This window comes from Rattus norvegicus, chromosome 11 (assembly GCF_036323735.1).
Source record: "Rattus norvegicus strain BN/NHsdMcwi chromosome 11, GRCr8, whole genome shotgun sequence".
Lineage (NCBI taxonomy): Eukaryota > Metazoa > Chordata > Mammalia > Rodentia > Muridae > Rattus > Rattus norvegicus.
The window spans coordinates 55,184,848-55,204,654 of record NC_086029.1 but is presented as its reverse complement, the minus strand read 5'-3'; the positions used below and the strand labels follow the sequence as shown (position 1 = coordinate 55,204,654).

The window sequence follows — 19,807 nt, the reverse complement described above, 5'->3', positions numbered from 1 at the left end:
GGAAGAGACAAGGAGATGTAGAGACAAGCATCACCAACAGAATACAAGAAATAGAAGAGAGAATCTCAGGAGCAGAAGATTCCATAGAACTCATCGACACAACTGTCAAAGAAAATGTAAAACGGAAAAAGCTACTGGTCCAAAACATACAGGAAATCCAGGACTTAATGAGAAGATCAAACCTAAGGATAAAAGGTATAGAAGAGAGTGAAGACTCCCAGCTCAAAGGACCAGTAAATATCTTCAACAAAATCATAGACGAAAACTTCCCTAACCTAAAGAAAGAGATGCCCATAAACATACAAGAAGCCTACAGAACTCCAAATGGATTGGATCAGAAAAGAAACTCCTCCTGTCACATAATAGTCAAAACACCAAATGCACAAAATAAAGAAAGAATATTAAAAGCAGTTACGGACAAAAGTCGAGTAACATATAAAGGCAGACCTATTAGAATTACACCAGACTTCTGATCAGAAACTATGAAAGCCAGAAGATCCTGGACCGATGTCATACAGACCCTAAAAGAACACAAATGGCAATTCAGGTTACTGTATTCAGCAAAACTCTCAATTAACATAGAATGAGAAATCAAGATATTCCATGAAAAATTTTAACACAGTATCTTTCTACAAATACAGCACTATAAAGGATAATAAATGATGAAGTCTAATATAAGGAAGCAAGTTACACCCTAGAAAGAGCAATAAACTAATTTTTTTTTGCAAAAAACAAAGAGAAGCACATAAACATAATATCACCTCCAAATATGAAGCTGACAGGAAGCAGCAATCAGTATTCCTTAATATCTCTCAGCATTAATGGACTCAATTCCCCAATAAAAAGAGACAGATTAACAAACTGGATATGTAACGAGGTCCCAGCATTTTGCTGCTTACAGGAAACACACCTCAGAGACAAAGACAGAAACTAACTCAGAGTAAAAAGCTGGAAAACAACTTTCCAAGCAAATGGTCCGAAGGAGCAAGCTGGAGTTGCCATTCTAATAACGAATAAAATCGATTTTCAACCAAAAGTTATCAAAAAAGTTAAGGAAGGACACTTCATTTTCATCAAAGGAAAAATCTACCACGATGAACTCTCAATGCTAAGTATCTATGCTCCAAATACAAGGGCACCTACATACATAAAAGAAACCTTATTAAAGCCAAAGCACACATTGAACCTCACACAATAAGAGTGGGAGATTTCAACACCCCACTCTCGTCAAAGGACAGATCATGGAAACAGTAATTAAACAGAGACATAGGCAAATTAACAGAAGTTATGAGCCAAATGGACTTAATAGATATTTATAGAACATTCTATCTTAAAAGGATATCCCTTCTCAGCACCTCATGGTACTTTCTTCAAAATTGACCAAATAATTGGTCACAAAACAGGCCTCAACAGATAAAGAAAGATAGAAATAATCCCCTGTGTCCTAACAGACCACCACTGGCTAAAGCTGGTCTTCAATAACAATAAGGACAGAATGCCCAGATATACGTGGATATTGAACAATGCTCTACTCAATGATAACCTGGTCAAGGAAGAAATAAAGAAAGAAATTAAGGACTTCTTAGAATTTAATGAAAATGAAGGTACAACATACCCAAACTTATGGGACACAATGAAAGCTGTGCTAAGAGGAAAACTTACAGCTCTGTGTGCCTGAAGAAAGAAACAGGAGAGAGCATATATCAGCAGCTTGAAAGCACACCTAAAACCCTACAACAAAAAGAAGCAAATACACCCAAGAGGAGTAGAAGGCAGGAAATAATCAAACTCAGAGCTGAAATCAACCAAGTAGAAACAAAAAGGACCATAGAAAGAATCAATAGAACCAAAAGTTGGTTCATTGAGAAAATCAACAAGATAGATAAACCTTTAGCTAGACTAACAAGAGGACACAGAGAGTGTTTCCAAATTAACAAAATCAGAAATCAAAAGGGAGACATAACTACAGAATCAGAGGAAATTCAAAAATCATCAGATTCTAATACAAAAGCCTATATTCAACAAAACTTAAAATCTGCAAATGGACAATTTCCTAGACAGATACTAGGTACCAAGTTAAATCAGGAACAGATAAATCATTTAAACAACCCCATAACTCCCAATGAAATAAAAACAGTTATGAAAGGTCTCCCAACCAAAAAGAGCCCAGGTCCAGATGAGTTCAGTGCAGCATTCTATTAAACCTTCAAAGAAGACCTCATAGCAATACTGTCCAAACTATTCCACAAAATTGAAACAGACCGAGCACTACCAAATTCCTTCTATGAAACCACAATTGCTATTATACCCAAACCACACAACGACCCAACAAAGAAAGAGAACTTCAGACCAATTCCCTTATGAATATCAACGCAAAAATACTCAATAAAATTCTGGCAAACGAATCCAAGAGCACATTAAAACAATCATGCACTATGATCAAGTAGGCTTCATTCCAGACATTCCGGGATGGTTTAATATACGGAAAACCATCAACGTGATCCATTATATAAACAAACTGAAAGAACAAAAGCACATGATCATTTCATTAGATGCTGAGAAAGCATTTGACAAAATTCAACACCCCTTCATGATAAAAGTCCTGGAAAGAATAGGAATTCAAGGCCCATACCTAAACATAGTAAAACCATATGCAGCAAACCAGTTACTAACATTAAACTAAATGGAGAGAAACTTGAAGCAATCCCACTAAAATCAGGGACCAGACAAGGCTGCCCACTCTCTCCCTACTTATTCAATATAGTTCTTGAAGTTCTAGCCAGAGCAATCAGACAACAAAAGGAGATCAAGGGGATACACATTGGAAAAGAAGAAGTCAAAATATCACTATTTGCAGATGATATGATAGTATATTTAAGCGATCCCAAAAGTTCCACCAGAGAACTACTAAACCTGATAAACTCCTTCGGCAAAGTGACTGGGTATAAAATTAACTCAAATAAATCAGTAGCCTTCCTCTACACAAAAGAGAAACAAGCGGAGAAAGAAATTACGGAAATGACACCCTTCATAATAGTCCCAAATAATATAAAATACCTCGGTGTGACTTTACCCAAGCAATAAAAGATCTGTATGATACGAACTTCAAGCCTCTGAAGAAGAAAGTGAAGAAGATCTCAGAAGTTGGAAAGATCTCCCATGCTCATGGATTGGCAGGATTAACATAGTAAAAATGGTCATTTTACCAAATGTGATCTACAGATTCAATGCAATCCTCATCAAAATACCAATCCAGTTTTTCAGAGAGTTAGACAGAACAATTTGCAAATTCATCTTGAACAACAGGATAGCTAAAACTATACTCAACAATAAAAGGACTTCTGGGGGGATCACTATCCCTGAACTCAAGCAGTATTACAGAGCAATAGTGATTAAAAACTGCATGGAATTGGTACAGAGACAGACAGATAGACCAGTGGAATAGAATTGAAGACCCAGAAATGAACCCACACACCTATGGGCACTTGATTTTTGACAAAGGAGCCAAAACCACCCAATGAAAAAAAGGTAGCATTTTCAGCAAATGGTGCTGGTTCAACTTAAGGTCAGCATGTAGAAGAATGCAGATAGATCCATGCTTATCACCCCGTATAAAGATTAAGTCCAAGTGGATCAAGGACCTCCACATCAAAGCAGATATACTCAAACTAATAGAAGAAATAGTGGGGAAGCATCTCGCACACATGGGCACTGGAGAAAATTTCCTGAACAAAACACTAATGGCTTATGCTCTAAGATCAAGAATCGACAAATGGGATCTCATAAAACTGCAAAGCTTCTGTAAGGCAAAGGTCACTGTGGTTAGGACAAATCGGCAACCAACAGATTGGGAAAAGATCTTTACCAATCCTATAACAGATAGAGGCCTTATATCCAAAATATTCAAAGAACTCAAGAAGTTAGACTGCAGGGAGACAAATAACCCTATTAAAAATGGGGTTCAGAGCTAAACAAAGAATTCACAGCTGAGGAATGCCAAATGGCTGAGAAACACCTAAAGAAATGTTCAACATCTTTAGTCATAAGGGAAATGCAAATCAAAACAACCCTGAGATTTCACCTCACACCAGTGAGAATGGCTAAGATCAAAAACTCAGGTGACAGCAGATGCTGGCGAGGATGCGGAGAAAGAGGAACACTCCTCCATTGTTGGTGGGATTGCATACTGGTACAACCATTCTGGAAATCAGTCTGGAGGTTCCTCAGAAAATTGGACATTGAACTGCCTGAGGATCCAGCTATACCTCTCTTGGGCATATACCCAAAAGATGCCCCAACATATAAAAAAGACACGTGCTCCACTATGTTCATCGCAGCCTTATTTATAATAGCCAGAAGCTGGAAAGAACCCAGATGCCCTTCAACAGAGGAATGGATACAGAAAATGTGGTACATCTACACAATGGAATATTACTCAGCTATCAAAAACAACGGCTTTATGAAATTCGTAGGCAAATGGTTGGAACTGGAAAACATCATCCTGAGTGAGCTAACCCAAACACAGAAAGACATACATGGTATGCACTCACTTATAAGTGGCTATTAGCCCAAATGCTTGAATTACCCTAGATGCCTAGAACAAATGAAACTCAAGACGGATGATCAAAATGTGAATGCTTCACTCCTTCTCTAAAAGGGGAACAAGAATACCCTTGCCAGGGAAGAGAGAGGCAAAGATTAAAACAGAGACTGAAGGAACACCCATTCAGAGCCTGCCCCACATGTGGCCCATACATATACAGCCATCCAATTAGACAAGATGGATGAAGCAAAGAAGTGCAGACCGACAGGAGCCGGATGTAGATCTCTCCTGAGAGACACAGCCAGAATACAGCAAATACAGAGGCGAATGCCAGCAGCAAACCATGGAACTAAGAACAGGACCCCTGTTGAAGGAATCAGAGAAAGGACTGGAAGAGCTTGAAAGGGCTTGAGACTCCATATAAACAACAATGCCAAGCAACCAGAGCTTCCAGGGACTAAGCCACTACCTAAAGACTATACATGGACTGACCCTGGTCTCCAACCTTATAGGTAGCAATGAATAGCCTATTAAGAGCACCATTGGGAGGGGGAAGCCCTTGGTCCTGTGAAGACTGAACCCCCAGTGAACGTGATTGTTGGAGGGAGGGTGGTAATGGGGGGAGGATGGGGAGGGAAAGCCCATATCGAAGGGGAGGGGAGGGCCTAGGGAGATGTTGGTTCAGAAACCGGGAATTGGAATAATAATCGAATAAGAATAATGGAATAATGGAATAATTGAATAAGAAATATTCAAGTTAATAAATATAAAAAATAAAAATAAAATAAAAGTAGAAATGAAAAAAATATCCCTAAATATGTAGAGGAAAATACCACCAAACAGGTAGAAGCCTTTAAAGAGAAAAGTAACAAATGCTTTAAAGATACCCAGGAAAATCTGCAAAGCTTCTGTAAGGCAAAGAAAACTGTCAATAGAACAAAAGGGCAGTCTACAGATTGGGAAAGAATCTTCACCAACTCTAAATTTAATAGAGGGCTAATATACAAAATGTATTAAAAACTCGAGAAGTTAGATACTGCAAAACCAAATAACCCAAACTAAACATAACACTGACTTTGTCCTACATATAGTTAGCATTTCAAATAAATGGCTTTTGTAGAAAAAATGGGGTACAGAGCTAATTCTCAACAGAGGAATCTCAAATGGCCTAGAAACACTAAAAAGAAATGTTAAAGTCCTTAGTTCTCAGGGAAATACAAATCAAACAACTCCATCTTACAGTGTCAGAATAGCTAATGTGGACAACTCAAGAGATACCGTAGGCTATCGAAGATGTGGAGCAAGGGGAACACTCCTCCATTGATGATGGGAGTGCAAATTTGTGCAACCACTTTGGAAAACATTTTGGTGGTTTCCCAGAAAACCGGGAATAAGTCTACCTCAAAATGAAGCTATACCACTCCTAAGCATATATACAAAAGATGTTCAATCATCCCACAAAGACACTTGCTGGACTACATTCATAGCAGCTTTATTTTTAATAGCCAGAAACTGGAAAGAAGCCAGCTGTTCCTCAACCGAAGACTGGATATAGAAAATGTGGTACATCTACACAATGGAATGCTAGTCAGTGATTAAAATCCAAGACATTATGAATGTTGCAAGCAAATGGATATAACTTGAGAATATTATCCTGAGTGAGGCAACCCAGGTCCAAAAGGACATGCGTAGTATATACTCACTTATAAATGGTTATTAGCCATAAAATGCAGGATCAAGGATGCTTGAATGTTACTTAGAAGCGGGTAATAAAATATTGATAAGAGGCAGATGGAGGGAGGGAACTGAGTGGGAGAGGGGATGGAGAGGGGAATGGGAGGAGGCTCAGGATCAGGTTGGGATGGACAGGAGAGATCGACAAATGAGAATAGATGGAAATCTGCAACTGACAGGACTGGGGAGGTGGGGGCCATCTTCAGGATAAGACAGAGACCAGGGATAATGAAGATTCTAAAGAACCAATGGGGCTGATTGTAGCTGTGACTCAGCAATGGGGATATGGAACCCAAGGAAGCTACCTCTTGTAGAGAGGCAGGAACCCCAGGGATTGGGACACCAACTCATCCACACAACCTTTGGCCCCAAATGTATCCTGTCTACAAGAAATGCAGGGATGGGAGATGGAATAGAGACTGAGGTAATGGCCAAGCAATAACTGGCCTAACTTGAGACCAATCTCATGAGCAAGCACCAATCTCTGACACTATTAATGATACTCTTATGCTTATAGACAGGAGCCCAGCATGGCTGTTCACTGAGAGACTTCACCCAGCAGCTGACTCATACACATGCAGACACCCATAGCCAAACAGTGGATGGAACTTGGGGACTCTTATGGAAGAATAGGAGGAAGGATTGCAGTCCCTGAAGGGGATGGAAACTCCACGGGAAAACCAATAGAGTCAACTAACCTGGACCCTTGGGGTTCTCAGAGACTGAACCACTAATCAAATTACATACACGGGTGGGATCTAAACCTCCCCACATACATGTATCAGATTTGCAGCTTCATCTTCATGTGGGTCCCAAAAAAACTGGAGCAAAGTCTATCCCAAAAGCTGTTACCTCCCTGGGATAGCTGGCCTGCCTTGTCTGGCCTCAGCGGGAGAAGATATCCTTAGTCTCCAAGACTTGATATGTCAGGATGGACAGATACCCAGGGAGGTGCCATCCACTCAGAAGAGAAGGGGAGGAATGGATGGAGGGAATGGGTGTGTGAGGGGGTGCCTTGGAGTCAGGCAGTGAGTAGGATGTAAAGTAAAAAAGTTTAAAAAAATTCAGGAAAATTCAATTAAACAGGTAAGGAAATAAATAAAACTGTTCAAGAACTGAAATGGAAATAGAAGCAATAAAGAAAACACAAACTGAAGGAATACTGGAGATGGGAAGCCTAGGGAAGTTAACAAAAATAACAGATACAAGCATCACCAACAGAATACAGAAGATGAAAGAGAGAATTTCAGGTGTAGAAGATACAATAGAAGAAATTGGTATATCAGTTAAAATGTATTGAATCTAAAAATTCCTGACACAAAATATCCAGAATATTTGGATACTAACATAATATTTGAGTAGGATATTTGAAAAGATCTATGAAGAATAGTAGGAATAGAAGAAGGTGAAAAGTCCCAGCCATAAGGACTAGAAAATATTTTCAACAAAATCATACAAGAAAATTTCCCCAACCTAAAGAAAGAAATGCACTTGACTTACAAGTAATTACAAGAATTACCCTTGACTTTTCTGTAGTTACTCCAACAGAAGCCAACCTAGACTTCTATACTCAGCAAAACTCTCAGTCACCATAGCCAGATAAAACAAGATATTCCTTGACAAAGCTAAATGTAAACAATATCTATTCACGAATGCACCTCTCTTAATAGGTGAAGTTCCATATATTGAAAGATCCCACGCAGAGAGACCCTTACTCAAGTCTTGGGAAATCGCGGACCCCAGACACAGAGAGACCATTTTGCATGTAATAAGCAAAGGCGAGGTTTATTACGGAGACCTATTACAGAGATCTCCGGGCCGACACATATCCCACGCAGGAGACAGAGGTGTCGGCCACGAAACTCAAAAGTCAGAGGGTTATATAGAGAAGGCTAGGGGGTTTTGGCGTGGTTACATACAATTGGCTCATTCAAACATAGCAGTGAGAACAAAGCAGAAAGAGTATGTGCTAGAAGTCAGGGGCTTATCAGAGTCTGGAGGACACCTAGTTGAAATATGGCCCTGAGTGAGCTGGGGGGATGTCTTTGGATGGTTTATGGGTCAGTCCTCAATAGCCTGAGCTGGTTTTTGTATTCCTTTTCTTTATCTTTATGGCCTGCTATTCCTGGCGGCAGGGCTTAGCCCTGAGTTTGTGGCTTTTGGGGCTTACTCTTTTAATTTTATATTTCTAAACCTAGAATTCGTATAATTCTCCTTTCAATATGATTTAAGCTTCAATAATATTTATTTTACAAATGTGGGTGCCCTTCTGTTTGGGACATATCTGTTCATAATTGAGATGTCACCTTGGTAGATTTTTTCATAAGAATGAAGTGGCCTTCCCTGTCTCCACTTTTCCTTATTTCCATATTTTCCATGTTTCCATATTCGAAGGAAAACTCTATCCCAAGGAGATTAACAAAAGAAATCACTAGGATTATTTTCACACCAGTATAAATCAAATAAGGGACACACACACACACACACACACACACACACACACACACACCACACACACACACACACACACACACACACGCAAGACCAACATAAAAATAATAGGAATTAACAATCATTGGTCATTAATATTTTTCAACATCAATGGTCTCAAATCCCAAATAAAAAGACACAGGTTAACAGACTGGAGGCATAAACAGTTACAAAGATAGACATGACCTCAGCGCAAAGGGTTAGGAAAAAGTTTTCCAAGTAAACCAGACACAAGCTGGAGTAGCAATTGTAGTATATAATAAAATAGACTTTCATCCAAAATTTATCAAAAGAGACAGGGAAGGCCACTTCATACTTATGAAAAAATCTACCAAGGTGACATCTCAATTATGAACAGATATGTCCCAAACAGAAGGACACCCACATTTGTAAAATAAATATTATTGAAGCTTAAATCATAGATGGAACCTCACCTATTAATAGTGGGAGATTTCACTAGTAGACAGTTAATTAAAACAGAAACTGAACAGAAAAAATAATGAAACTAACAGTGGTTATAAATCAAATGGATTTAATAGATATTTCCAGAAACTTTCAACAAAAAACAAAATAATATACCTTCTTCTCAGTACCTCATGGAACCTTGTCCAAAATTGACTACATAGTCTGCAAAAATAAAGTGAAGTTAAAAACTATACACAAACATATAGTTAGCTTCAAAATAATGGAAAATTAAAAAAAGATTTATAAGAAAAGATCTTGGAGGGAAAGTCCTTAGATGAAATGCCCAAAAGTGGGAAGAGAGAACTTGTAGAGTCCATCTACAGTAGAAAGACAGGACATCAAGTGGAGGGATGGGGTTGCCATCCCACAGTCAAAAACTCTGACCCAGAATTTTTCCTGTCTAAAAGAACTGCAGGGACAAAAATGGAAAAGAGAATGAGGGAAAGGGGTCCAGTGACCAGCCAAAATTGGCAGCCATCTCAAGGGGAGACTCTAAGGCCTGACTGTATTATGGATGCTATGGTGTGCTTATAGACAAGAGTCTAGCATGGCTGCCCTCTGAGAGGTCCATCAAGCAGCTGAAAGAGTCAGATGCAAATACTTATACTCAGCCAGTAGATAGAATCAGGGAACCCCATGGTTGAATTAGGAAAAAGCTGGAAGAAGCTGAGGAGGAGCATGACCCAATAGGAAGACCAGCGTACTCACCTAACCAGAACCTCTGGGATCTCTCAGACACTGAGCCACCAATCAGGCACCATGCACTAGCTGGTTCAAGGCCCACAACACATAACAGCAGAGGACTGCCTGGTCTGGCCTCAGTGAGAGAAGATGCACCTAACCCTCAAGTGACTTGAGGTCCTAGGGAGTGGGAAGGTTTGGTGGTGTGGAGTTGCAGGGGTGGGGACATACTCTTGGAGACAGGGGAAGAGGAATAGAATAAGGAACAGTCAGAGGGTAGACCAGGATGGGGACAGTGATTGGACTGTAATAAAGATTTTAAAAAAGTAATAATGAAAAGAACTTGCAATCTTTATGACATTTTACTTTATGATTTGGAATTAAAAGTCTTACCAATAATTAATAAAAAGTTACCCCATTACACATGCTATTTCTAGGACTTGGAGGAATTGTCATGAGCTGTCTAATTAGTCTTATGACTTCTAATATATTTTGTCTCTAAGATTTTGAAATAAATATTAGTAATCCCATTCCTTCTGAACTAATTTGAATAAATTTAAAAGATTACGGAGATGTACTTTTTTGCCCTCTTAAAAGTATACATAGATTTATTTGAAGTTCAAGTTAATTTTCAAATTTATATTCAGAATGTTACAGCTGTCTCTCAATTGTTCTTTTCATCACATTTATAACTTCCTTATTTCTCAGACTATAAATAAAGGGGTTTAATAAAGGAATTATTAGAGTATAACAAATAGCGACAGGTATGTCTTTATATGCTTCATTAACTGAACTTGGTCGAATATACATGTAGAGGAGAGACCCATAGAATATTGACACAGACAGAAAGTGGGATGCACAAGTAGATAAGGCTTTGCTTCTTCCCTCTTTGGACTTCATTGTGAATATAGTATAAAGGATGCAGAAATATGATATCAGGACAATAGTAATGGTAAAGGTTTGAACTGAACCAGAAAAGATGAGTATCATCAGTTCATTGATATAAGGGTCAGCACATGAGAGTCTGTATAGTGGAAGGACATCACAAAAGAAATGCTTGATTGTATGAGACCTGCAGACAGTTAACCTGAACAGGAACCCTATGTGAATCATGGAATGTATGTTTCCTGCTATGTAGGCTCCTGTGGTCATCTGAACACAGAGTTTCTTGGACATCATGGTGTGGTACTGCAGTGGGTTGCATATGGCCACATAGCGGTCATAGGCCATGGCTGCCAGAAGAAAGCAGTCTGCTGTTTCAGCAAGACAGAGGAAATAGAACTGTGCCATGCATTCATAGAGAGAGATCCTTCTGTTCACAGAAAAGAAGTTCTCTAGCATCTTGGGAGTGATGGCACAGGAGCAGCAGGAGTCCATCAGGGCCAGGTTGCCCAGAAAGATGTACATGGGTGTGTGGAGACGAGGTTCCATGTAGATCAAGGCCACCAGTCCAAGATTCCCCACCGTGGTGACCAGGTAAATGGCAGAGAACACCAGGAACAGAAGTGTCTTCAGGTCTGGGTGATCTGAGAATCCCACCAGGATGAACTCTGTTGTTAAGGAGTAGTTGTCCTCAGCCATCTTCAGCTTCTCTGTTGACTAGTGATAAAGATGTCAGATTGCAACTATGGTCTGATCATTTTCCATTTTGCATTGTATAACAGACAGAGAATTTCTTTTTCAAGTTTACCTACGGTCTTTCTAATGAAGCTCCGTATTTTCAATTTCTTTTTCCCTTAAAGGATAACTATCTTTGTTTCTCAAAGTTCATTGGATTACTTGATACTTCCAGAGTAGATAAATAAATTGAAAAAGGTTTACTTTTCTTCAAGCATGTAAAGACATAAAAATTTAGGTTGCTCAGATCTGGTTCAGTGTCCTCAAAGAATTTGTTGTATATTTTCGGTGTTACTCTCATTTTCTCCCCAAATATTAAAATAAGTTGATGCAAATATGGCAAAATTACTTTCATATATCTCCCAGGTGAGAGATATTTTGAAAAGTGTGAGAGGTGTTTTAAATGTATATATTAGACATTGCAGGAAAATCACTAATGTAGATGGGGAGAGATTAATTTTAATGAAATAACCTTGCGATGTTGAAGAAATTTTTTCCCTCTGTCACAAAAACGTTCATAAATATCGACTTTCCCCATGGCATTATTTATATTTACTTTTGCCAAATATATAAGTCCTTCTTCCTATTTGTAAAAGATAATTTTGTATGTGAAACTGTTTAACCAATTTTTAATTCAATATCCTAGATAACACCAATGTCATATTATGAATAGTGGGGCTATATCATCCTTGATGAATGAAGTACCCATTTTTGTGCATAATTGCAAAATTCATGTTGTTTTTTTCCTTATATGTGTCTCAATAATTTTTTAATGATACTAAATGCATTTGAGGCTTATTGCTCCGGAATTCTGAAGAGATAGAATACGTGATGATGTAAAAGAAGAGTTCATTCTGACTTCAGCTCCTGTCAGTGACCTTGACCTTGTGATCTTATTTTGCTCCGGACAATGAATCCAAGGCACAGCTTACCTCTGCTCATAGCATCATTGCCTTTCAGAAGAGTCTTGATGATGCAGTCTTAGTGAAGCCGTCTACCACACCTGGCTCTTACAATCAAGGAACTGGGAAAAACCTGGAGGAGGGGAAAGAACATGACCAAAATATACTATATGGAAAAAATTTAAAGAAAGAAATAAGTTAATTTAATAGAAAAGAATCTAAGAAGAAAATGTTCAAAATCTTCCCATATGAAACAAGAATCTTTATCTATTCTAATGCTTCTTTAGAATATTGTGATTGTCTACACTATATTATAGTAGATAAAATCTATAAATAGTTTTGCTTCTTAAGCTTAGTCAGAAAAATTTCTAAACTTTAATAGAATATTGGGATTCTAGTTTGTTTCCTCTTATCAGTGGTATAGTAGGACATACTACCAAAGTTAATTGTGCGAGTTTGATGGTCTCAGTGTGTTTACATTTCTGTACTTAGAACATCTAAAGAAGAAAGTTGAAATTTTCATATTTTAATAACTAAGTACAATATATAAAGTTGTGCAACACAGAAATAACTTGTATTATTTAGAAGAATATTTTGTAATCTTGTATATATTCTGAAATATTATCCTTTCAGAAAATCATATTAATTATTGTGTTACACCTCCCTCTATTTTCATATACCCATTATTTATACAGAAGACCAGAAAGGAGTTGCAAGTTAGGAAGAATATAGATAGCAGCTAATATATCTGATGGCAAAAATTAAAAGAAGAAATAAATTAGAATACCCCCTTTACCTGATTTTACTGAGTGGATTTTTTTTCTTGGTATATACTTTGCTTTATAGTACTAGTGTCAGAACTCATGAAAGTATATGTATAATCGTGTAATGTGTTTGTATTTAAGAGAATGTAAATCCCAGAGGTGACCTATAAGTCCATGTCAATAATTATGCCCATTACACTGCAAAGTTTCAAACTTTCCAATCAAGTCCCAAAGGTTTCTCTACACCAACACCAGAGTTATTTGCTGAACAAATCTTTTTTAAAAATCACATTTTCTTGCTAAAAATTTTGTCACCATATCTAATTACTTTTCAGACCAGATCATATTCCTAATTGTACAATTGCAGGTAGTTCCCAGCCTATCTATATTTTGTCACTCTTATTGCTCCTGTGTAACTCAGGGAACATGGCCATGTATGTCATATGATAAATTAGGATTCCACAGTCTGTTGATCTTTTTATTTTTTCCAGTTGTGGTTTTGTATGATTGACCATATTTGCAATAAAGACATTTCTTTTGGTGAGGGGTGGTAGCTACATTTTTCTCTGGATATAAGGAAAATATTTAGATCATATTAAGGAATCATGTTAATCTGGCAACCTGTTGAGTGAGCCTTAACTTCAACAAGATAACCATAGGTTACCACCAATATGTGAGTGCCACTTATTGCACATTTAGGGATATCTGTCCATGCCGGTCATTACTGTGGTTATTCAATCTTGGTTGCAGCTGAGAAAAATTATCATGGCGGCTTGAGTGGTATTTTTGGAACCATGAAAGCTAGTCATCAGGAAGGAGCCTTTCAGTTTAGGTCGTGTGTAATCTGAGACTCGTGTCCTAAGTATGCAGTGTCTTCAGAAGTAGGGCTCTAACCAAAATCCCTGGGAAGCAACCTATGCTTTATTATACTTAATAGCCTATTTTATTTTGGGAGTTACTTGGATTATATGACCAATGATATAAAAAGAGATTGGTAATGCAATGCATGCCACTATTTTTTTTTTTTTTGGTCTTTGAGTCTTGTGGGGAGCACTATATGCCTGAGTAATGTATAATCTTCTGTATATATGTATATATAGAAGATACTTATTTTAATTCACATGTCTGCAATTTTGTATAAATACAAAGTAATATGATTCCTTGAGGTTTTGTCAAACAATATTGGTGTTATTAAAATCTGTTATGCTTTCTCCCTTTTGTCCACTGTTGGAGCCCTTCCCCCTACCACCCATCCCCCATTTTACAGCTTTCTACTGTACACATAACCTGTGTCTTGACATCTTCATATGAAACTGAGGATTTGGAGCTAGGGCCTGCTAATGAGAAAGAATATGCAACATTTATTTCTGGGGCTAGGTTATCTCACTCAATATGTTTTTTTACATCTGTCCACTTACCTGCATATTGCATGATTTCACTTTTCTTCATTTCTAAATAGTATTTCATTGAGCAATTTTATGACATTTATTTATTATCAATTTACCTGTTGAAGCACATTTAGGTCAATTCCATTTGATAGCTATTGTGAATAGAACAGTAGTGAACATGGCTGATCAATTATCTTTGGTGTATTTTTGTCCTTATGTGCATATGTCAAGGAGTGTTATAGCTGGGTCACATGGTAGATTTAGTTTTGCCTTTTTCAGGATTCTCTGCATTAATTTCTGAGTGACTACATCAATTACATACCCATGAGCAGTGAATGGGAGTTCCTTTCCCCCAACACCAGCTGCAGAATTTATTGTCAATTTTTAGTTAGTCTTAGGTGATATGACTAGGGTGGGATGAAATATTAGTTGCTTTAGTTTTTATGTTCATAGTTGCTCTGGATAATGAATACTCTTTGAGGTATTTCTTAGCAAATTTTGTTCTTATTTTAATCTATCTGTTGCAAATATAGATTTAGATTTACAGATATTAGTATAATGTAAATATATAATCGATGTTTCTGTTATATGCATTGCATTTCAAACCTATAAATATATTTATTATATATTACATGTTAAATTCATATACAAAAGAACCAAAATAGATATATCCCTATAGCTGTCTAATTACTCAAGTACATGGTATGAGAATATTACTATATAATTCAGCTCTCACTATATCTACTCATCTGTACAAATATCTTTTATTTTATTGTTTTAATTTTTTAAATCATTTTATTTGTTTACATGTCAAATGATATCCCCCTTCCCAGTTACCCCAATCCTACCCTCCTCTACCCTTCTCTCCTTTGCCTGTATGAGGGTGTGCTCCTCCACCTACTCTCACATGCGTGAGTCACTGCTCTAATATTTCTCTACATTGGGACATCAAATCTCCATAGGACCAAGGGCCTTCCCTCACACTGATGTCAGATAAGGCCATGTTATGCTAAATGCATATCTGGAGTTATGGATACCTCCATGTATGCTCTTTGATCAATTATTTAGTCTATGGGAGCTCTGGGTGGTATGGTTAGTTGATATTGTTCTTCCTATGGGGTTGTAATCTCCTTCAGCTCCTTCAGTCCTTCCCCTAGTTGTTACACTTGGGTCCCTGGGCACAGTCTCATGGTTGGCTATGAGTATCAGCATCTGTATTGGTCAGGTGCTGGTAGAACCTTTCAGGGAACAGCCATATCAGGCTTCTTGGCATCAGCAATAATATACTGGTTTAGTGTCTGCAGATTGGATAGATGTGTAGGTGGGGAAGTCTCTGGATGTCATCTTCTTCTGTATTTTGATTAAAAGTCTTACAAACAAAAAAGCCCAGGGCGAGATGGTTTTAGTGCAGAATTCTATCAGACCTTCAAAAAGACCTAATACCAATACTCTTTAAACTATTACACAAAATAGAAACAGAAGAAACACTACCCAATTGGTTCTATGAAGCCACAGTTACTCTAATACTTAAACCACAGAAAGACCCTATAAACCAAGAGAACTTCATCCATTAATGATATCCACTACATATACAAACTCAAAAGAAAAAAAAACCACATGATCTTCTCATTAGATACTGAAAAACAATATATCTTCATATTAAAAATATTGGAGAGATCAGGTATTCAAGGTCCATACTTAAATATAATAAAAACAATATACAGCAAAGTAACAGCCACCACTAAATTGAAGCAGTCCTACTAAATTCAGAGATAAGACTAACCATTTCCCCCATATTTGCAATAAAGTACTTGAAGTTCTAGCCAGAGCAATTAGACAGCAAAAGTTGACAAAAGGGATGCAAGTTGGAAAGGAAGAAGTAAAAACATCACTGTTTATAGATATGGTAGCATACATAAAGGACCCCACAAATTCTACCAGAGAACTCCTACAGCTGATAAACAACTTCAGCAAAGTGTCTGGATATAAAATTGACTCAAGGAGCTAAGACTGTCCCACAGTCCTCGGTACAGAAATCCTGACAGCAAAGCTGGTCTCCCAGGAGTGTTCTCACTCCTAAGTCCACAGGTAAGACCCCACTTTCTCTCCAATAACTGTGCAAAGAGGCACCAACCAGGAGCACAGAGGACACAGGAACTACAGAGTAGCTTGGGACAGGGACCTTCTGATCTCCATCTGCACCTACAGCTAAGGCTATCCCATAGTCCTCCACACCCAGAGCCTACCTGGTGAGAGCTGGTCTCCCAGGAGAGCTCTTATTTCTAGGCCCACAGGCTCACAGGCCCACAGTAGAAAGAAGCTCCAGGCAGAGACAGCAAGACCAACTAACACCAGAGATTACCTGATAGTGAGAGGCAAGCACAAGAACCTAAGCAAGAGAATCCAAATCTACTTGTCATCATCAGAACCTAGTTCATGTATCATAGCAAATACTGAATATTCCATCAAATCAGAAAAGCAAGATTTGGATTTAAAAATCACATCTCATGATGAAGATAGAGGACTTGAAGAAGGACATAAATAACTCCCTTAAAGAAAATCAGGACATCACAGGCAAACAAGTAGAAGCCCTTCAAGAGAAAACACAAAAGTCCTTTAAAGAATTGTAGGAAAACACAGCTAAACAGGTGAATAAATTGAACAAAACCATCCAGTATCTAAAAATGGAAAAAGAAACAATAAAGAAATCACAAAGATAGAAAACCATGGAGATAGAAAACCTGGGAGAGAGTTCAGAAGTTATCGATGCACATATCACCAAGAGAGTACAAGAGGTGGAAGAGACAATATCAGGGGCAGAAGATAACACAGAAAGCATTGAGGCAGTAGTCAAAGAAAATGCAAAATGCAAAAAGACCCTAATCCAAAATGTCTAAGAGATCCAGGACACAATGAGAACAGCAAACGTAAGGATAATAGCTATAGAAGAGAGTGAAGAACAGAAGTTATGAACCAAATGGACTTAACAGATCGTTATAGAACATTCTATCCTAAAACAAAAGGATATACCTTCTTCTCAGCTCCTCATGGTACTTTCTCCAAAATTGACCATATAATTGGTCACAAAACAGGCCTCAACAGATAGAGAAAGATAGAAATATTCCCATGCATCCTATCAGACCACCACGAGCTAAAGCTCGTCTTCAATAACAATAAGGACAGAATGCTCAGATTTACATGGAAGTTGAAGAATGCTCTACTCAATGATAACCTGGTCAAGGAAGAAATAAAGAAAGAAATTAAAGGCTTCTTAGAATTTAATGAAAATGAAAGTACAACATAACCAAACATATGGGACACAATGAAGGCTGTGCTAAGAGGAAAACTCAATAGCTCTCAGTGCCTGTAGAAAGAAACAGCAGAGAGCATATATCAGCAGCTTGACAGCACACCTAAAAACTCTAGAACAAAAAGAAGCAAATAAACCCAAGAGGAGTAGAAGGCAGGAAATAATCAAACTCAGAGCTGAAATCAACCAAGTAGAAACAAAAAGGACTATACAAAGAATCAACAGAACCAAAATCTCGTTCTTTGAGAAAGTCAACAAGATAGATAAACCCTTAGCAGACTAACAAGAGGACACAGAGAGTGTGGCCAAATTAACAAAATCAGAAATGAAAAGGGTGACATAACAAAAGAATCAGAGGAAATTTAAAAAAATCATCAGATCCTACTACAAAAGCCTATATTCCACAGAACTTGAAAATCTGGAGGAAATGGAAAATTTCCTAGACAAATACCAGGTACGGAAGTTAAATCAGGAACAGATAAACCATTTAAAAAAACCCCAAAACTTCTACAGAAATAGAAGCAGTCATTAAAAGTCTCCCAACCAAAAAGAGCCCATGTCCAGATTGGTTCAGTACAGAATTCTATCAGACTTTCATAGAAGACCTCATACCAATACTATCCAAACTATTAAAGAAAATTGAGTTACACGGAGTATTACTGAATTCCTTCTACGAAGCCACAATTACTCTAATACTGAAACCACACAAAGAGCCAAAAAAGAAAGAGAAGTTCAGACCAATTTCCATTATGAATATTGACACAAAAATACTCAGTAAATTTCTTGCAAACCAAATCCAAGAACACAATAAAACAATCATCCATCATGATCAAGTAGGCTTCATCCCAGGTGTGCAGGTATGTTTTAATATATGGAAAACCATCAATGTAATCCACTATATAAACAAACTGAAAGGTAAAAACCATATCATAATTTCATTAGATGCTGAGAATGCTGAGAAAGCATTTGACAAAATTCAACACCCCTTCATGATAAAAGTCCTGGAAAGAACAGGAATTCAAGACCCATACCTAAACATATATGGCAAACCAGTAGCAACATTAAACTAAATGGAGAGAAACTTGAAGCAATCGCACTAAAATCAGGAACTAGACAAGTCTGCTCACTCTCTCCCTACTTATTCAGTATAGTTCTCAAAGTCCTAGTCAGAGTAATCAGACAACAAGAGGAGATCAAAGGGATATAGCTTGGAAAGGAAGAAGTCAAAATATCACTATTTGCAGATGATATGCTTGATCACTTAAGTGACCATCACTTAAGTGATCCCAAAAGTTCCACCAAAGAATTACTAAACCTGATAAACACCTTTTGCAAAGTGATTGGGTATAAAATTAACTCAAATAAATCAGTAGCCTTCCTCTAAACAAAGGAGATACAAGCTGAGAAAGAAATTAGGGAAATGACACCGTTCATAATAGTCCCAAATAAAATAAAATACCTTGTTGTGACTTTAACCAAGCAAGTGAAAGTTCTGTATGATACAAACTTCAAGTCTCTAAAGAAAGAAATTGAAGATCTCAGAAGATGGAAAGATTTCCTATGCTCATGGATTGGCAGGAATAATATAGTAAAAATGGCCATATTGCCAAAAGCAATCTACAGATTCAATGCAATCTCCATCAAAATTACAATCCAATTTTTCATTGAGTTAGACAGAATAATTTGTAAATTCCTTTGGAATTACAAAAAACCCAGGATAGCTAAAACTCTCCTCCACAATAAAATGACTTCTGGGGGAATCACTATCCCTGAACTCAAGAAGTATTACAGAGCAATAGTGATAAAAACTATATGGAATTGGTACAGAGACAGGCAGATAGACCAGTGGAATAGAATTGAAGACCCAGAAATGAACCCACACACCTATGGTCACTTGATTTTTAACAAAGGAG

At 37.6% G+C, this 19,807-nt stretch overlaps 1 protein-coding gene across 1 annotated transcript; it reads right to left on the bottom strand.

The window, feature by feature from the left end:
• Nucleotides 1-10,564: 10,564 nt before the first annotated feature.
• Olr1563 (olfactory receptor 1563) lies at nucleotides 10,565-11,494 on the bottom strand. The gene has a single exon (NM_001000046.1). The coding sequence runs from the start codon at nucleotides 11,492-11,494 to the stop codon at nucleotides 10,565-10,567; it is 930 nt and encodes a 309-aa protein (NP_001000046.1).
• Nucleotides 11,495-19,807: the final 8,313 nt, after the last annotated feature.

Coding starts and splice junctions, on each gene's coding strand:
- Olr1563 (NM_001000046.1), bottom strand. CDS start 11,494: ATGGCTGAGGACAACTACTCCTTAACAACAGAGTTCATCCTGGTGGGA.